Here is a 20,000-nt window from a genome sequence, read left to right as displayed (position 1 = left end):
TTTTCAGATGGGGGTCGGCGGCCAAATACAGATAATTCTGGGGGTCCTTGACATGAAAAAGGTTGAGCACCACTGATATAGAAACATAGGGTTTAACCCTGTGAGAACCACTGATATAGAACATAGGGTTTAACCCTGTGAGAACCACTGATATAGAAACATGGGGTTTAACCCTGTGAGAACCACTGATATAGAAACATAGGGTTTAACCCTGTGAGAACCACTGATATAGAAACATAGGGTTTAACCCTGTGAGAACCACTGATATAGAAACATGGGGTTTAACCCTGTGAGAACCACTGATATAGAAACATGGGGTTTAACCCTGTGAGAACCACTGATATAGAAACATAGGGTTTAACCCTGTGAGAACCACTGATATAGAAACATAGGGTTTAACCCTGTGAGAACCACTGATATAGAAACATGGGGTTTAACCCTGTGAGAACCACTGATATAGAAACATGGGGTTTAACCCTGTGAGAACCACTGATATAGAAACATAGGGTTTAACCCTGTGAGAACCACTGATATAGAAACATAGGGTTTAACCCTGTGAGAACCACTGATATAGAAACATAGGGTTTAACCCTGTGAGAACCACTGACATAGAAACATGAGGTTTAACCCTGTGAGAACCACTGATATAGAAACATGAGGTTTAACCCTGTGAGAACCACTGATATAGAAACATGAGGTTTAACCCTGTGAGAACCACTGATATAGAAACATGAGGTTTAACCCTGTGAGAACCACTGATATAGAAACATGAGGTTTAACCCTGTGAGAACCACTGATATAGAAACATAGGGTTTAACCCTGTGAGAACCACTGATATAGAAACATAGGGTTTAACCCTGTGAGAACCACTGACATAGAAACATGAGGTTTAACCCTGTGAGAACCACTGACATAGAAACATGAGGTTTAACCCTGAGAACCACTGACATAGAAACATGAGGTTTAACCCTGAGAACCACTGACATAGAAACATAGGGTTTAACCCTGTGAGAACCACTGACATAGAAACATGAGGTTTAACCCTGTGAGAACCACTGACATAGAAACATGAGGTTTAACCCTGAGAACCACTGACATAGAAACATGAGGTTTAACCCTGAGAACCACTGACATAGAAACATGAGGTTTAACCCTGAGAACCACTGACATAGAAACATGAGGTTTAAATCTCCAACCCCCAATAAAGACATATCAGAAATGTGCGTCGCGCGCGCACACTCACACACACACACACTCACACACTCACTCTCACACTCACACACACTCTCAGAAGCACACGCACACACACACACGCACACACACACACACACACACACACACACACACACACACACACACACACACACACACACACTCACACTCACACTCACACTCACACTCACACTCACACACTTTCACACTCTCACACACACACACACACACACACACACACACACACACACACACACACACACACACACACACTCTCTCACTCACACACACACACACACACACACACACACACACACACACACACACACACACACGTACCTGAGAGTGTGTGATGCGTACTCCGTTGTAGAATGACATCACAGTGTCAGGTTCAGCGTCTATCTTGGCAAACAGACCCTGACCTCCTCCTTTGATCAGAGAGTCTGCTACGAAGACCCTGACACACGCACGCACGCACGCACGCACGCACGCACGCACGCACGCACGCACGCACGCACGCATGCACGCACGCATGCACGCACAGGATAAGCCAGTAACATTGGAAGTGAGAACACAAAATATTTTGCAGACACAATTGGAAGTGGAACACCTGTAACTCCCTCAAGGACCCCTGGGGGTCCCTGGAACACAGCCAAGGACCACTGGGGGTCCCTGGAACACAGCCAAGGACCTGGGGGTCCCTGGAACACAGCCAAGGACCACTGGGGGTCCCTGGAACACAGCCAAGGACCCCTGGGGGTCCCTGGAACACAGCCAAGGACCACTGGGGGTCCCTGGAACACAGCCAAGGACCACTGGGGGTCCCTGGAACACAGCCAAGGACCCCTGGGACACAGCCAAGGACCCCTGGGGGTCCCTGGAACACAGCCAAGGACCCCTGGGGGTCCCTGGAACACAGGTCCTTGTCCCTGGAACACAGCCAAGGACCCCTGGGGGTCCCTGGAACACAGGTCCTTGTCCCTGGAACACAGCCAAGGACCACTGGGGGTCCCTGGAACACAGCCAAGGACCCCTGGGGGTCCCTGGAACACAGCCAGACCCCTGGGGGTGCCTGGAACACAGCCAAGGACCCCTGGGGGTCCCTGGAACACAGGTCCTTGTCCCTGGAACACAGCCAAGGACCCCTGGGGGTCCCTGGACCTCACTTTGAGGACCACTGTTGTAGACCATGCAGACATTGTCCATCAGAACACCACTGATACTCATCTTAATGTAAACTCCTCACAAAAAGTTCAGAAACGTAACTTTGGTCGATCATTTCTCCCTTTCAATAAACCCAATTGGTATTATATGTTATATCATTTTTATCGTTGATTAGTCACCTTTACAACGAGGTACAGCTCGTAAGGACCAGACATCTGTGGGATGAGTAACACAGTTAAACGTGTGGGGAGCGCCTCCAACGGGTTGGTATTCACCCTGGCTTTGAGTTGCTTAGTGGATTGGAGGGTTACACTCTCACACAGTAATGAGGAGAAAAAAAGGGGTCCTTGAGGGAGTTCCAGGGGGTCCCCAGCTAAATGATAGTTTGGAACCAAATGGACCCTTACAGGTCTGTAACTCTGACAGTGTACAAATGGACCCAAATGGACTGTAACTATTTGTACACTCTCAGAGTTAAATTAACATTGATTTTACAATATGAATTGGGAGTCCCAGAGATAGAAATGCCATTAAATGGGGGGTCCGTAGACTAATGCATGTAAATCAAGGGTAACGGTGGCCCCACTACTCTACCTAGCTGTAAAATAACAAACATAATTCATGTTATGTTATTATCATGTTAATTTATCATTGTTAAGTTCACTCTGTATATCAATGGGCATAATAGCATGATGATGCCATTACAAAACATGGGCTACATGGAAGAAATGTGATTAATAAAACGAAATTAACTGCTAGAAGGTCCTAAATTAACTTAATTAAGCAGTCACCGTCTCTGTGTCATGTTGTTCTTTCTTAATTTTACAGAGTATAGAGATCGACTACTATACAATCAAATAAATCTGTATACAAGATAATTTCAGATTTCAGAGAGGGAGGGAAACACAAAATTAACTGTTAACTACGTTGTACGTTAAAACATTTCGCGTGGGCGAGTCGTTTGGTATTCAAATCAAGGGGATGTGGTCTTAGGCAGAGTAGGAGAGTAGCGACACGCTTTGATCTCGCCGCAAAGCAGGTGCCTAACTATGGGCTATAGTTCCACACATTGGAACTATCCCATTGAGACAAAGCGGGGTGCCTATGGGCTATAGTTCCACACATTGGAACTATCCCATTGAGACAAAGCGGGGTGCCTATGGGCTATAGTTCCAAACATTGGAACTATCCCATTGAGACAAAGCGGGGTGCTATGGGCTATAGTTCCACACATTGGAACTATCCCATTGAGACAAAGCGGGGTGCCTATGGGCTATAGTTCCAAACATTGGAACTATCCCATTGAGACAAAGCGGGGTGCTATGGGCTATAGTTCCACACATTGGAACTATCCCATTGAGACAAAGCGGGGTGCCTATGGCCTATAGTTCCACACATTGGAACTATCCCATTGAGACAAAGTGGGGTGCCTATGGGCTATAGTTCCACACATTGGAACTATCCCATTGAGACAAAGTGGGGTGCCTATGGGCTATAGTTCCATACATTGGAACTATCCCATTGAGACAAAGCGGGGTGCTATGGGCTATAGTTCCACACATTGGAACTATCCCATTGAGACAAAGCGGGGTGCCTATGGGCTATAGTTCCACACATTGGAACTATCCCATTGAGACAAAGCGGGGTGCTATGGGCTATAGTTCCAAACATTGGAACTATCCCATTGAGACAAAGCGGGTGCCTATGGGCTATAGTTCCAAACATTGGAACTATCCCATTGAGACAAAGCGGGGTGCTATGGGCTATAGTTCCACACATTGGAACTATCCCATTGAGACAAAGTGGGGTGCCTATGGGCTATAGTTCCAAACATTGGAACTATCCCATTGAGACAAAGCGGGGTGCTATGGGCTATAGTTCCATACATTGGAACTATCCCATTGAGACAAAGCGGGGTGCTATGGGCTATAGTTCCAAACATTGGAACTATCTCATTGAGACAAAGCGGGTGCCTAACTATGGGCTATAGTTCCACACATTGGAACTATCCCATTGAGACAAAGCGGGGTGCCTAACTATGGGCTATAGTTCCACACATTGGAACTATCCCATTGAGACAAAGCGGGTGCCTAACTATGGGCTATAGTTCCACACATTGGAACTATCCCATTGAGACAAAGCGGGGTGCCTATGGGCTATAGTTCCAAACATTGGAACTATCCCATTGAGACAAAGCGGGGTGCCTATGGGCTATAGTTCCACACATTGGAACTATCCCATTGAGACAAAGCGGGTGCCTATGGGCTATAGTTCCAAACATTGGAACTATCCCATTGAGACAAAGCGGGTGCCTATGGGCTATAGTTCCAAACATTGGAACTATCCCATTGAGACAAAGCGGGGTGCTATGGGCTATAGTTCCACACATTGGAACTATCCCATTGAGACAAAGTGGGGTGCCTATGGGCTATAGTTCCAAACATTGGAACTATCCCATTGAGACAAAGCGGGGTGCTATGGGCTATAGTTCCATACATTGGAACTATCCCATTGAGACAAAGCGGGGTGCTATGGGCTATAGTTCCAAACATTGGAACTATCTCATTGAGACAAAGCGGGTGCCTAACTATGGGCTATAGTTCCACACATTGGAACTATCCCATTGAGACAAAGCGGGGTGCCTAACTATGGGCTATAGTTCCACACATTGGAACTATCCCATTGAGACAAAGCGGGGTGCTATGGGCTATAGTTCCAAACATTGTAACTATCCCATTGAGACAAAGCGGGGTGCTATGGGCTGTAGTTCCAAACATTGGAACTATCCCATTGAGACAAAGCGGGGTGCCTATGGGCTATAGTTCCACACATTGGAACTATCCCATTGAGACAAAGCGGGGTGCCTATGGGCTATAGTTCCAAACATTGGAACTATCCCATTGAGACAAAGCGGGGTGCTATGGGCTATAGTTCCAAACATTGGAACTATCCCATTGAGACAAAGCGGGGTGCTATGGGCTATAGTTCCAAACATTGGAACTATCCCATTGAGACAAAGCGGGGTGCTATGGGCTATAGTTCCAAACATTGGAACTATCCCATTGAGACAAAGCGGGGTGCTATGGGCTATAGTTCCAAACATTGGAACTATCCCATTGAGACAAAGCGGGGTGCCTATGGGCTATAGTTCCAAACATTGGAACTATCCCATTGAGACAAAGTGGGGTGCCTATGGGCTATAGTTCCAAACATTGGAACTATCCCATTGAGACAAAGCGGGGTGCCTAACTATGGGCTATAGTTCCACACATTGGAACTATCCCATTGAGACAAAGCGGGGTGCTATGTGCTATAGTTCCACACATTGGAACTATCCCATTGAGACAAAGCGGGGTGCTATGGGCTATAGTTCCAAACATTGGAACTATCCCATTGAGACAAAGCGGGGTGCTATGGGCTATAGTTCCAAACATTGGAACTATCTCATTGAGACAAAGCGGGTGCCTAACTATGGGCTATAGTTCCACACATTGGAACTATCCCATTGAGACAAAGCGGGGTGCCTAACTATGGGCTATAGTTCCACACATTGGAACTATCCCATTGAGACAAAGCGGGGTGCCTATGGGCTATAGTTCCACACATTGGAACTATCCCATTGAGACAAAGCGGGGTGCTATGGGCTATAGTTCCAAACATTGGAACTATCCCATTGAGACAAAGCGGGGTGCCTATGGGCTATAGTTCCACACATTGGAAATATCCCATTGAGACAAAGCGGGGTGCCTATGGGCTATAGTTCCAAACATTGGAACTATCCCATTGAGACAAAGCGGGGTGCTATGGGCTATAGTTCCACACATTGGAACTATCCCATTGAGACAAAGCGGGGTGCTATGGGCTATAGTTCCAAACATTGGAACTATCCCATTGAGACAAAGCGGGGTGCTATGGGCTATAGTTCCAAACATTGGAACTATCCCATTGAGACAAAGCGGGGTGCTATGGGCTATAGTTCCAAACATTGGAACTATCCCATTGAGACAAAGCGGGGTGCTATGGGCTATAGTTCCAAACATTGGAACTATCCCATTGAGACAAAGCGGGGTGCTATGGGCTATGGTTCCAAACATTGGAACTATCCCATTGAGACAAAGCGGGGTGCTATGGGCTATAGTTCCAAACATTGGAACTATCCCATTGAGACAAAGCGGGGTGCCTATGGGCTATAGTTCCAAACATTGGAACTATCCCATTGAGACAAAGAGGGGTGCCTATGGGCTATAGTTCCAAACATTGGAACTATCCCATTGAGACAAAGCGGGGTGCCTAACTATGGGCTATAGTTCCAAACATTGGAACTATCCCATTGAGACAAAGCGGGGTGCTATGGGCTATAGTTCCAAACATTGGAACTATCCCATTGAGACAAAGCGGGGTGCTATGGGCTATAGTTCCACACATTGGAACTATCCCATTGAGACAAAGCGGGGTGCTATGGGCTATAGTTCCACACATTGCTCCTATGGCTGGAACTATCCCATTGAGACAGAATGAGCACTTCCTCATTCCATTGTTACAATGGGAGTCAATGCTAGTGTTGCCACTCTCTGACTATATCACTCTGGTCTTAGGGTCAGTGGGGGCGTGGTCTTAGTGTCAGTGGGGGCGTGGTCTTAGGGTCAGAGTGGGCGTGGTCTTACCGTTGACTCTCATAAGGGTCGGGCAGCAGGACGTGAGTTCCGATGCAAGAAGACGTGGATTTATCATAGGAGAACACTGGACCTGCACACACACGCACACGCACACACACACACACGCACACACACACACACACACACACGCACACACACACACACACAGCGGCATTAACGACTTGAGATTTTTCGAAGTTGAGTCGACGCATCGTTTTATGACGGGGGGAGGGGGGGACGACTTTAACAGGGGCGGGTGGAGGTGCGCGTGCTCAAATACGGAGCATGTCAAACAGAGCATACGGCACAGTGTAGGCCTACGTATTAGAGCATGTCAAACAGAGCACAGTGTAGGCCTATGTATTAGAGCATGTCAAACAGAGCATACGGCACAGTGTAGGCCTACGTATTAGAGCATGTCAAACAGAGCATACGGCACAGTGTAGGCCTATGTATTAGAGCATGTCAAACAGAGCATACGGCACAGTGTAGGCCTATGTATTAGAGCATGTCAAACAGAGCATACGGCACAGTGTAGGCCTACGTATTAGAGCATGTCAAACAGAGCATACGGCACAGTGTAGGCCTATGTATTAGAGCATGTCAAACAGAGCACAGTGTAGGCCTACGTATTAGAGCATGTCAAACAGAGCACAGTGTAGGCCTATGTATCAGAGCATGTCAAACAGAGCACAGTGTATTAGAGCTGGGATATACAGCCCGACCCCGGGCCCGAGCTGTATTAGAGCTGGGATATACAGCCCGACCCCGGGCCCGAGCTGTATTAGAGCTGGGATATACAGCCCGACCCCGGGCCCGAGCTGTATTAGAGCTGGGATATACAGCCCGACCCCGGGCCCGAGCTGTATTAGAGCTGGGATATACAGCCCGACCCCGGGCCCGAGCTGTATTAGAGCTGGGATATACAGCCCGACCCCGGGCCCGAGCTGTATTAGAGCTGGGATATACAGCCCGACCCCGGGCCCGAGCTGTATTAGAGCTGGGATATACAGCCCGACCCCGGGCCCGAGCTGTATTAGAGCTGGGATATACAGCCCGACCCCGGGCCCGAGCTGTATTAGAGCTGGGATATACAGCCCGACCCCGGGCCCGAGCTGTATTAGAGCTGGGATATACAGCCCGACCCCGGGCCCGAGCTGTATTAGAGCTGGGATATACAGCCCGACCCCGGGCCCGAGCTGTATTAGAGCTGGGATATACAGCCCGACCCCGGGCCCGAGCTGTATTAGAGCTGGGATATACAGCCCGACCCCGGGCCCGAGCTGTATTAGAGCTGGGATATACAGCCCGACCCCGGGCCCGAGCTGTATTAGAGCTGGGATATACAGCCCGACCCCGGGCCCGAGCTGTATTAGAGCTGGGATATACAGCCCGACCCCGGGCCCGAGCTGTATTAGAGCTGGGATATACAGCCCGACCCCGGGCCCGAGCTGTATTAGAGCTGGGATATACAGCCCGACCCCGGGCCCGAGCTGTATTAGAGCTGGGATATACAGCCCGACCCCGGGCCCGAGCTGTATTAGAGCTGGGATATACAGCCCGACCCCGGGCCCGAGCTGTATTAGAGCTGGGATATACAGCCCGACCCCGGGCCCGACAGCGTTGTGTCCGAACCGAAACGAGCCCGACCTTAATTATTAATATATGCGTCCGACCCGAGCCCGACGCCCCCCCATCCTAGGCTAACGCCGTCCTCCTCTCTTCGGTGGTTCTTCCAGCTGCGCCCCATATGTAACCTCAGTCCCTACGCTCATTCTGTAGCTCCTGACCTACAGAATTAGCGTAGGGACTGAGGTCCACATGGGGCTACGTTCGCTGCTGCTGCTGCTGCTTGCAGACGGTGCGTTGTCACGCTGCACCATCTTAATATATAGGCTACTCTAAAGTGCACCATGCGTCCTGGTTGACCAGGAAACACACAGAGAGACAGACTAGTCCTGGTTAACCAGGAAACACACAGAGAGACAGACTAGTCCTGGTTAACCAGGAAACACACAGAGAGACAGACTAGTCCTGGTTAACCAGGAAACACACAGAGAGACAGACTAGTCCTGGTTAACCAGGAAACACACAGAGAGACAGACTAGTCCTGGTTAACCAGGAAACACACATAGAGACAGACTAGTCCTGGTTAACCAGGAAACACACAGAGAGACAGACTAGTCCTGGTTAACCAGGAAACACACAGAGAGACAGACTAGTCCTGGTTAACCAGGAAACACACAGAGAGACAGACTAGTCCTGGTTAACCAGGAAACACACAGAGAGACAGACTAGTCCTGGTTAACCAGGAAACACACATAGAGACAGACTAGTCCTGGTTAACCAGGAAACACACAGAGAGACAGACTAGTCCTGGTTAACCAGGAAACACACAGAGAGACAGACTAGTCCTGGTTAACCAGGAAACACACAGAGAGACAGACTAGTCCTGGTTAACCAGGAAACACACAGAGAGACAGACTAGTCCTGGTTAACCAGGAAACACACAGAGAGACAGACTAGTCCTGGTTAACCAGGAAACACACAGAGAGACAGACTAGTCGGATCGGTTTTATTCATATTTACACTTTATTTTCTATATATCAACTGCATGGCCGGCCCGAACCGAAGCCCGACCACCAATTATGGTAATGAGCCCGACCCTAGCCCGACCCTAGCCCGACCCGTCGGGTCCCGACGGGTCCCGACGGGACCCGGCGGGTTTCGGTCGGGTATCCCAGCTCTACTATGTATCATCTATATGGCAAAGCGCTGATTATCAAAACATAAAACTGTAATAGTAAATACTAAATAGTGCAGGCACACACACAAGTGTGCGTCGCACACTGGTACACAGACCAGAAAGGAGAACACAACAGGAGAGGGGGCATCATTGGCACACAGCGCAGCAGCAGCAGCGCAGCAGCAGCAGCAGCAGCAGCGCAGCAGCAGCAGCAGCGCAGCAGCAGCAGCAGCAGCAGCAGCAGCAGCAGCAGCAGCAGCAGCAGCAGCGCAGCAGCAGCGCAGCAGCAGCAGCAGCAGCGCAGCAGCGCAGCAGCAGCAGCAGCAGCAGCGCAGCAGCAGCAGCAGCAGCAGCAGCAGCAGCAGCAGCAGCAGCAGCAGCAGCAGCAGCAGCAGCAGCAGCAGCAGCAGCAGCAGCAGCAGCACAGCAGCAGCAGCAGCAGCAGCAGCAGCAGCAGCAGTGCAGCAGCAGCAGCAGCAGCAGCACAGCAGCAGCAGCAGCAGCAGCAGCAGCAGCGCAGCAGCAGCAGCAGCGCAGCAGCAGCAGCAGCAGCAGCAGCGCAGCAGCAGCAGCAGCAGCAGCAGCAGCAGCAGCAGCGCAGCAGCAGCAGCAGCAGCAGCAGCAGCAGCAGCGCAGCAGCAGCAGCAGCAGCAGCAGCAGCAGCGCAGCAGCAGCAGCAGCAGCAGCAGCGCAGCAGCAGCAGCAGCAGCAGCAGCAGCAGCAGCAGCAGCGCAGCAGCAGCGCAGCAGCAGCAGCAGCAGCACAGCGGCCCGAGAACACAATACAAAATATAACATTAACACTAGTGGCAGTACAGCAGCCCGACCTTCAGAACACAATATAGAAGACATAGGTCTATATATTATCATCACAGCAGCCAGCAGCAGTTTGGCACATCATCAGATCAGAATACAATCTGCATTACCTTCCACGTTCACAACGTGAACCTTCTCCTTCTCCTCCTCCTCCTCCAACAACTCGATAACGTTCTCATGTTAGTTTGTTACTTATTTTCTGAGCCATGCAAATAAACAACAACCCGCACTGACCGGAGACGGAGAGGTTCATGCGTCCCGCCGCGCGTAAAGCTAAACCAGAAACAGGACAGTCACTGCGTCAGCAGGATGTAGGGGGGGGGGGGGGGGGGGGGGGTCGTCAGCACGGATGTAGCCTCGGAAACCCAGACGTTCTATTTCCAGCACGGAGGTGAGGGATATATCGTTTGGGGATAAAGTTTGCGCGCTTCTACCTGTTACTTCTCTGACAGTGCAGTTCAAATTCAGCCAGTCAATAGAGCGTCGCAGTCCCGCCCCCTTTCATGACGACGCCAGGCCCAGTCCCGCCCCCTTTCATGACGACGCCAGGCCCAGTCCCGATCCCTTTCATGACGACGCCAGGCCCAGTCCCACCCCCTTTCATGACGACGCCAGGCCCAGTCCCGCCCCCTTTCATGACGACGCCAGGCCCAGTCCCGCCCCCTTTCATGACGACGCCAGGCCCAGTCCCGCCCCCTTTCATGACGACGCCAGGCCCAGTCCCGCCCCCTTTCATGACGACGCCAGGCCCAGTCCCGCCCCCTTTCATGACGACGCCAGGCCCAGGAAATGAATCCCAATGCATTTTTCCCTCATAGACATTTCAAAACGTATTTATTTAAAGACCTTTTAAGCGTCGTACGAAGCCAACTCTTGTCGTGACAAATCATGACAACACACAATATTTTGGACCAAACAAATATTTTTTTGCAGCTTACAAAAAAGTGTTAACCTGCCATTTTTTTTCTACTTTCTAATTCTTTGTTTGGCCCAAAAACATTATGTTTTGTTGTCATGATTTGTCACGACAAGCGTTGTCTTTGTCCGCGGCGTAACCGTCTTTACATAAATACTTTCTGAAAAGTCTATGAGGAAAATGAACGGGGGTTTCTTTTCCGGGTCTCTCGAGGGGGCGGGGCTGCGACGCTCTATAGAGGGACACAGCTGAGAGCCACACAGCTGCAGTTAGGTTCTTAATTAAGGGCGTGTTCTGAATGCAATGCAAACTAATAATAATATGCAAAGGGAAAGAGTGACTTCTGTCCGTGACAATAATCAATGCTACCGTTTTAATTCTGTACACACACACATAGAGCAAAAAATCACACCTGTGTGAACCGAGTGGTGCAACTCCCCTCTCCCCCACCTCTCTCTCTCTCTCTCTCTCTCCCTCTCTCTCATTAGCAGGCAACAGTGCAGCACTATCTCTCTGTTTCTGGCACAAGAGCACCCCTACTGGTATTCATTGGTACTCGTGCTCATAGTCACACACATAGGGTAACACACACACAAACATAGGTTAACACACACACACAAACATAGGTTAACACACACACACAAACATAGGTTAACACGGACACACAAACATAGGTTAACACACACACACAAACATAGGTTAACACGGACACACAAACATAGGTTAACACACACACACAAACATAGGTTAACACACACACACAAACATAGGTTAACACACACACACAAACATAGGTTAACACACACACACAAACATAGGTTAACACACACACACAAACATAGGTTAACACGGACACACAAACATAGGTTAACACACACACACAAACATAGGTTAACACACACACACAAACATAGGTTAACACACACACACAAACATAGGTTAACACACACACACACAAACATAGGTTAACACACACACACACAAACATAGGTTAACACACACACACAAACATAGGTTAACACACACACACAAACATAGGTTAACACACACACACAAACATAGGTTAACACACACACACAAACATAGGTTAACACACACACAAACATAGGTTAACACACACACACAAACATAGGTTAACACACACACACAAACATAGGTTAACACACACACACAAACATAGGTTAACACACACACACACAAACATAGGTTAACACACACACACAAACATAGGTTAACACACACACACAAACATAGGTTAACACACACACAAACATAGGTTAACACACACACACAAACATAGGTTAACACACACACACAAACATAGGTTAACACACACACAAACATAGGTTAACACACACACACAAACATAGGTTAACACACACACACAAACATAGGTTAACACACACACACAAACATAGGTTAACACACACACACAAACATAGGTTAACACGGACACACAAACATAGGTTAACACACACACACATAGGTTAACACGGACACACAAACATAGGTTAACACGGACATTGCTGTTCGTTGGAGTGGTTGCACCACTCAAAAACATGGGAGAGAGAGAGAGAGAGAGAGAGAGAGAGAGAGAGAGAGAGAGAGAGAGAGAGAGAGACTATATACTTCATTCAGTCATTAAAAAAATCACACCCGTGTGAACTGAGTGGTGTAAGGTCTTATATAGACTGACCAGCTGTGGTCTGACGTAATGTCTGACGTAATGAAATCACACCCGTGTGAACTGAGTGGTGTAAGGTCTTATATAGACTGATCAGCTGTGGTCTGACGTAATGTCTGACGTAATGAAATCACACCCGTGTGAACTGGGTGACCATAGCAACCGTGCTAATTTTTTTTAGCACGGACAGACAGACAGACACGTAAACTAACAAAGCCAGTTGTAGGAGTGGTTTACACAACTCAAAAACATGGGAGAGAGAGAGAGACTATATACATTCATTAAAAAATCACACCCGTGTGCAACTCAAGCCCCCCCTCTCTCTCTCTCTGTCTCTCATTAGCGTGCAGCACTATCTCTCTCTCTGTTTCTGGCACAACAGCGCCACTTTTGGTACAGATTGGTACTCGTGCTCATAGTGACATAGGTGAACACATGGTCACATGAACACGGACATTGCAGTTTGTTGGAGTGGTTGCACCTCAAAAATATGATATGGGGAAACAATTGATTTTTTTCTTTTTTTTCCAACTTTAGACTTCTCCTAATCTGATGCATCGATGTTTTAGTGAATGCCCTAACGCACGCACGCACGCACGCACGCACGCACGCACGCACGCACGCACGCACGCACGCACGCACGCACGCACGCACGCACGCACGCACGCACGCACGCACGCACGCACGCACGCACGCGCGCGCGCGCGCACGCACGCACGCACACACGCACACACACACACACACACACACACACACACACACACACACACACACACACACACACACACACACACACACACACACACACACACACACACACACACACACACACACACACACACACACACACACACACAAATGTGAATCAAACGCTTTGTAGATTGAAAGAGGATAATTCAAGCTTTTCGTACAGCTGCAATGAGTTTAACGTTGTTTAATACAATCAGATAGGACTTTTCTGATTGGATGTATGGGCTGTCAATCAGATAGGACTTTTCTGATTGGATGTATGGGCTGTCAATCAGATAGGACTTTTCTGATTGGATGTATGGGCTGTCAATCAGATAGGACTTTTCTGATTGGATGTATGGGCTGTCAATCAGATAGGACTTTTCTGATTGGATGTATGGGCTGTCAATCAGATAGGACTTTTCTGATTGGATGTATGGGCTGTCAATCAGATAGGACTTTTCTGATTGGATGTAAGGGCGGTCAATCAGATAAATTGCAGCTAGTTGCCATACTGCCATTAAATTAATGAATTTAGGCCTAACGTTGAAATTTAAAAAAAAAGTCTTCTAAATCCTGACAGTTTTCTGAAATACATAATATTTCTATATCAGTGGTGCTCAATATTTCATGTCAAGGACCCCAAAAATTATATGTAATTGGCCACCGACCCCCATCTGAAAACATGTTGTTCCAGGAACCCCTCAGAAGCAAAGATTTGAGTTAAAAACGTTTCGCTCTGAAAGAATATATATTCAAAGATTTGCACCACATTTTCACCATAAAAAAAAAAATAGACCTACAAGCTCGTAGCGCGGCACTCGGTGGCGCGCTACGAGCTTGTAGATCTGCTATTTTTCAATAGCTAAAGTATAACATAATGCTTTAAAAACACCAAAAGGGGTTCCCGCCCAGAATGGATTAACGCCAAGATGGCCGCCGTGTGCATAAGGTCATGAGGTCAATGACGTCATGAGGTCAATGAGGTCAATGACGTACCGCCCGGCGTGACCTCGAAGCGGGGGGGCGTGTCCTCGGAGCCGGAGGTCACCAGGGTGGCGAGTCGAGCCCGGATCAGTTCTCCGCCCGCGAAGGTCCCGTAGAGCGCCGTGCGACCGTCCGGATACACGTAGGCCAAGGAGTCACCGGTCATCTCTCCCTCAGAGGTCACGACCCCATACACACTGCCCTGGTCCTGCACACACACACACACACACACACACACACACACACACACACACACACACACACACACACACACACACTGTCATCTCCCCATACACACTGCCCTGGTCCTGCACACACACACACACACACACACACACTGTCATCTCCCCATACACACTGCCCTGGTCCTGCACGCACACACACACACACTGTCATTTCCCCATACACACTGCCCTGGTCCTGCACGCACACACACACACACACACACACTGTCATCTCCCCATACCCACTGCCCTGGTCCCGCACGCACGCACGCACGCAGATTGGGAGTGATGCTGCAGTTCTGACTGCAACGGGAAGTGCATTCCACAGTTTTGGGGCCAGAAGGGAGAAGAGAGTATTAGTAGTAGTAGTAGTATTGTAGCACATAATATTCATTAAGGATTTATTTTAAAATGTCATTTAAAAGAGCATGGCTCAAAATATTCCTTTAACACTATATCCATCCTTAAGTGTAATGTCCTATTTTCTTTGAGAGGTATCTGTTTTGTTTTTGTTTATGTTTTGGAGGGTCAATATCGGGAGGAGATTGATTGATTGACAGGCTGTGACGCTTCTGTGATTAAACACACGGAAGTCGCCGGCTCTAGAGACTTGTGGGGACAGAGAGACAAACGGGCAGGGAGTCCACGTGAGACCTGATCACGTTTGCAGTGTAAACTTTGTCTGTATGCTATACGGTGGAATATAGCCAAGGCCACCAACTCACCGTTGACAGGAGTAACCCGGCCGGGAACCGTCATCTGCTCCGGTGAGAGTTTTGTTTGTCTGACTGTTTGTGTCCAGCGAGGAGTACTGCTTTTCCGTTCGGAGGACAGCTGGATTTCTCTGTTGGATCTGTTTACGTTTGGGGATCACTACGTTTGGATTAACTTTATTATTTCGGGTTGGAGCATCAGGGAGACGCGTGGATATCTCATGGAACAATACGAACAATAAGAGCGAGCGAGCGAGCGTGAGAGGCACGGAGCGGTGCGGTTCGGTTCGGACATTTATATACGGATAACATTTAACCGGTTATGATGAACTCTGTTGTAACTTGATTGACAGGTTTGAGTGATTGCTTATAGATAAACTATTTGTCTGAACCTATTTCTGTGTTGGAGTCAGTGGTTTACATTGCATGCTATATGGTTGAAACGTATCAATTTTATCTTTAAAGGAGGATCATTACTACCCCGTGATTTTTGGTAACTGTGATAGAAATATCTGACCGTTACAGTATTAGTAGTAGTATTTCTACTCACAGGGTAGTACAGTAACATACTGCATGTATTTACCACCACACGGTGGCACTGTAGCACAGACTACCTGTTACCTGTTGCACACTGGTATAGTCCCGCGAGACTTCGGGACGGGAGTTCATGCTAGGATGAGATCCAAGATGGCGGAATAAACAAACCTATGCTGTTACACACGTCTTGTGTTTATTGATATAAAAGGTTTACAAACCAACCAAAGGGTAAACTAATACATGGTGTCAGAGTAGCGGATAATCTGCTAACCCATCGCTGAAAAAATGGATTCCTACGGTGTTCCTGCTCCACGGATGGACTGGGATTCCACAAGCCTGCCTGAAGCATGGAGACGCTTCCAGCAACATGCCCAGCTGATGTTCACCGGCCCGCTCAGAGAGAAGGAAGAGGCGGACAAATGCAGCTATCTACTTCTATGGATCGGGGATAAAGGTTGTGATGTTTTCAACACTTGGACGCTCACAGCAGACGACGCCAAGAAGTTACAAACTTATTATGATAAGTATACGGCTTACATCACTCCCAAAGCCAACCCCATCTATGCGAGATACAAGTTTCAAGAAAGGATGCAGGGTGAACATGAATCAATTGAAAAGTTTGTGACTGAGCTAAAACTGCTTGTAAAAGACTGTGGCTACCGAGATAGTGATGAAATGGTCAGAGACCGCATTGTTTTTGCAACAAATTCACCACATGTACGTGAGAAACTACTCAGCCAGGGAGCAGAGCTCACATTGGAGAAAGCCATTGACATTACAAGGTCCCATGAGCTAGCAAAGCAGCAGCTGAAGACAATGGGTAATGCCAGAGATCACGATACTGTGCATGCTGTAAGCAGAAAGCCATACAGGCAGGAGAGACCGCAGAAAGCTGCAAGACCAAGAGAACATGATTCAACTCAGAGAACCTGTGGCTACTGTGCAGGGCAACACAGCAGCAAGGATGTTTGTCCAGCAAAAGGAAAACAATGCATGAAATGCAAAAAGTTTAATCATTTCGCCAGAGCATGTAAATCAAAGGGCCCAGCACAGTCAGGTTTTCACCGCAAGACAGTGCATACTGTCAGAGAGAACACAGATGCATACGAAGAAGACATTGATGAAGAGGAGTCAGGGCTCTACATCGACAGCATCACTATTGAGAATGAAGGGAAAAGCAGTGAGCAAGCTTACGCAGATGTTGAGCTTGGCTCTCCCCCACAAAAGGTCAGATTCAAGGTGGACACCGGTGCACAGGCCAACACCATTCCAGTCAACATCTTCCAGACACTATTCCAGGACGTTCCACTGAAACCAGTGACGCGCAAGCTCACAGACTATGGAGGACATGCACTGACTGTGGATGGAAAATGTAAGTTGAAGTGCAGACACAAAAACACTACACTGCTGCTAGACTTCCACATTGTTGACACTAGCGCCCCACCTGTTCTTGCTATGAAAGCATGCCGTGACCTAAACCTAGTCAAGATAGTGATGGCCGTGTCTGAAGACAAAGGAAAAATGGACACTGACTGTCAGAGCATATTGGAGGAGTACGCCGATGTATTCCAGGGCATAGGTGAATTCCCAGGTGAGTGCAACTTTCGTGTTGACCCTGACATCACACCAGTAGTCTGCCCACCACGCAGGATCCCTATAGCTCTACGAAACCGCCTTAAAGATGAGCTCGACAGTATGGAAAACAACAACATTATCTGTAAGGTCACAGAACCCACAGACTGGGTGAACGCACTCGTCGTCGTGGAGAAGCCAAAGACAGGAAAGTTGAGGGTGTGCCTAGACCCCAGGCCCCTCAACAAGGCCATACTGAGGCCTCACTACCCCGTACCTTCTTTGGAGGACGTCATCACAAAGCTCGCCGGAGCAAAATACTTCAGCGTTCTAGACGCTAGGTCAGGCTATTGGGCCATAAAGCTGAGCAATGAGTCTTCAATGTTAACCACGTTTAACACAGTGTTTGGCAGGTATCGCTTCCTCAGGCTGCCATTCGGGATCATCTCAGCACAGGACGAGTTCCAGCGGCGTGTAGACGAGACATACGAGGGCCTCAGCGGCGTGGCAGCCATCGTCGATGATGTACTGGTGTTCGGTAAAACCAAGCTGGAACACGACCGACACCTCAGAGCCATGCTGCAGCGCACCAGAGAGAGAGGTGTGAGACTGAACCCTGACAAATGCCACATCTGCGTGTCAGAGGTCAGTTATTTTGGCCACACACTGTCACACGAAGGCATAAAGCCTGATCCACAGAAGGTGAACGCTGTGAAGGAGATGCAGCCACCACGGAACAAGGCAGAATTGGAGACAGTCCTAGGGATGATAAACTATCTGGCCAGATTCGCTCCACATCTGTCAGAGATCAACTCACCACTGCGACAACTACTAAAACACGACAGTGAGTTTGTGTGGGATGCCAACCACGACAAAGCATTCAAACAGATGAAAGAACTGATAACTCAGCAGCCAGGCCCAGTACAGTCGTACTTTGACCCTGAGAAAGAGCTACGGCTCCAAGTGGACGCTTCTAAAAGTGGCCTTGGTGCAGTCATGCTTCAAGACAGCAAGCCAGTTGCCTACGCATCAAAATCTCTCAACAGCACCGAAGAGAATTATGCACAGATAGAAAAGGAACTGTATGCTGTGCTGTTCGGCTGCAAACGTTTCCACGAGTACATGTATGGCCGCAAGGTAGTTGTGGAGTCAGACCACAAGCCTTTGGAGGCTATACTCAAGAAGCCACTGGCAGCAGCGCCACCAAGACTGCAGAGGATGATACTGCAACTCCAGAGGTACGACATCACAATCATTCACAGGCCTGGAAAAGACATACCTGTGGCTGACACGCTGTCACGGAAGTCCATAGAGTACCATGACAGAACCCTGCATGAAGGAATGGAGGCCCAGGTGCACACAGTTATCAGCAGCGTTCCTGTGAGTGACAAGAGACTGTCAGAAATAAGAGAGGCTACGAGCCAAGACTCACAGCTCGCTACACTGAGAAAAGCTACACTGGATGGCTGGCCTGACACAAGGTCACACTGCCCGCTTAGCATTCAAGAGTTTTGGAACCACAGAGATGAAATCTCAGAAATCAACGGTATCATGTTCAAGAGTGAAAAGATCATCATTCCCCGTAAGCTCAGGGAGACCATGATAGAGCGCATACACTCCAGCCACATGGGTGTGGAAAAGAGCAAAAACAGAGCTAGAGACCTTCTATTCTGGCCCGGCATGGGAAAAGAGATCGAGGCAGCAGTGGAAGCCTGCAGCATATGTCAAGAGCGACGCAGCGCAAACCCCAGAGAGCCCCTGCTGTCACATGCCATCCCAGAAAGGCCGTGGCAGGTGATAGGCACCGACCTATTCACCTGGAACTCAAGAGACTATCTCATCGTTGTAGATTACTACAGCAGATTCTTTGAGCTGGAAAGACTATACAGCTGTACTTCAGCAGCTGTTATCTCCAAACTCAAGTCCATCATGTCCAGGCAAGGCATCGCAGAGGTCTGGATCAGCGATAATGGACCGTGTTACAGCTCGAGTGAGTTTCAACGCTTTGCAGAGTCATGGGGTTTCACACACACCACCACTAGCCCC

At 48.6% G+C, this 20,000-nt stretch overlaps 1 protein-coding gene across 1 annotated transcript in view; it reads right to left on the bottom strand.

The window, feature by feature from the left end:
• The window catches only part of setd7 (SET domain containing 7, histone lysine methyltransferase), a gene marked incomplete at its 5' end in the record, with an annotated part of 28,085 nt that overhangs the window by 4,747 nt on the left and 3,338 nt on the right, over positions 1-20,000 (bottom strand). The window contains 3 exons of the mRNA XM_079530742.1: positions 1,552-1,669; positions 7,041-7,122; positions 14,921-15,116. Coding sequence (XP_079386868.1) covers positions 1,552-1,669; positions 7,041-7,122; positions 14,921-15,116 — 396 coding nt within the window. The remainder of the gene's footprint in view (positions 1-1,551; positions 1,670-7,040; positions 7,123-14,920; positions 15,117-20,000) is intronic.

This window comes from Electrona antarctica (assembly GCF_951216825.1).
Source record: "Electrona antarctica genome assembly, contig: scaffold_198, whole genome shotgun sequence".
Classification (NCBI taxonomy): Eukaryota; Metazoa; Chordata; class Actinopteri; order Myctophiformes; family Myctophidae; genus Electrona; species Electrona antarctica.
The sequence above is the reverse complement of the archived record's forward strand: the minus strand, read 5'-3'. Positions and strand labels throughout refer to the sequence as shown.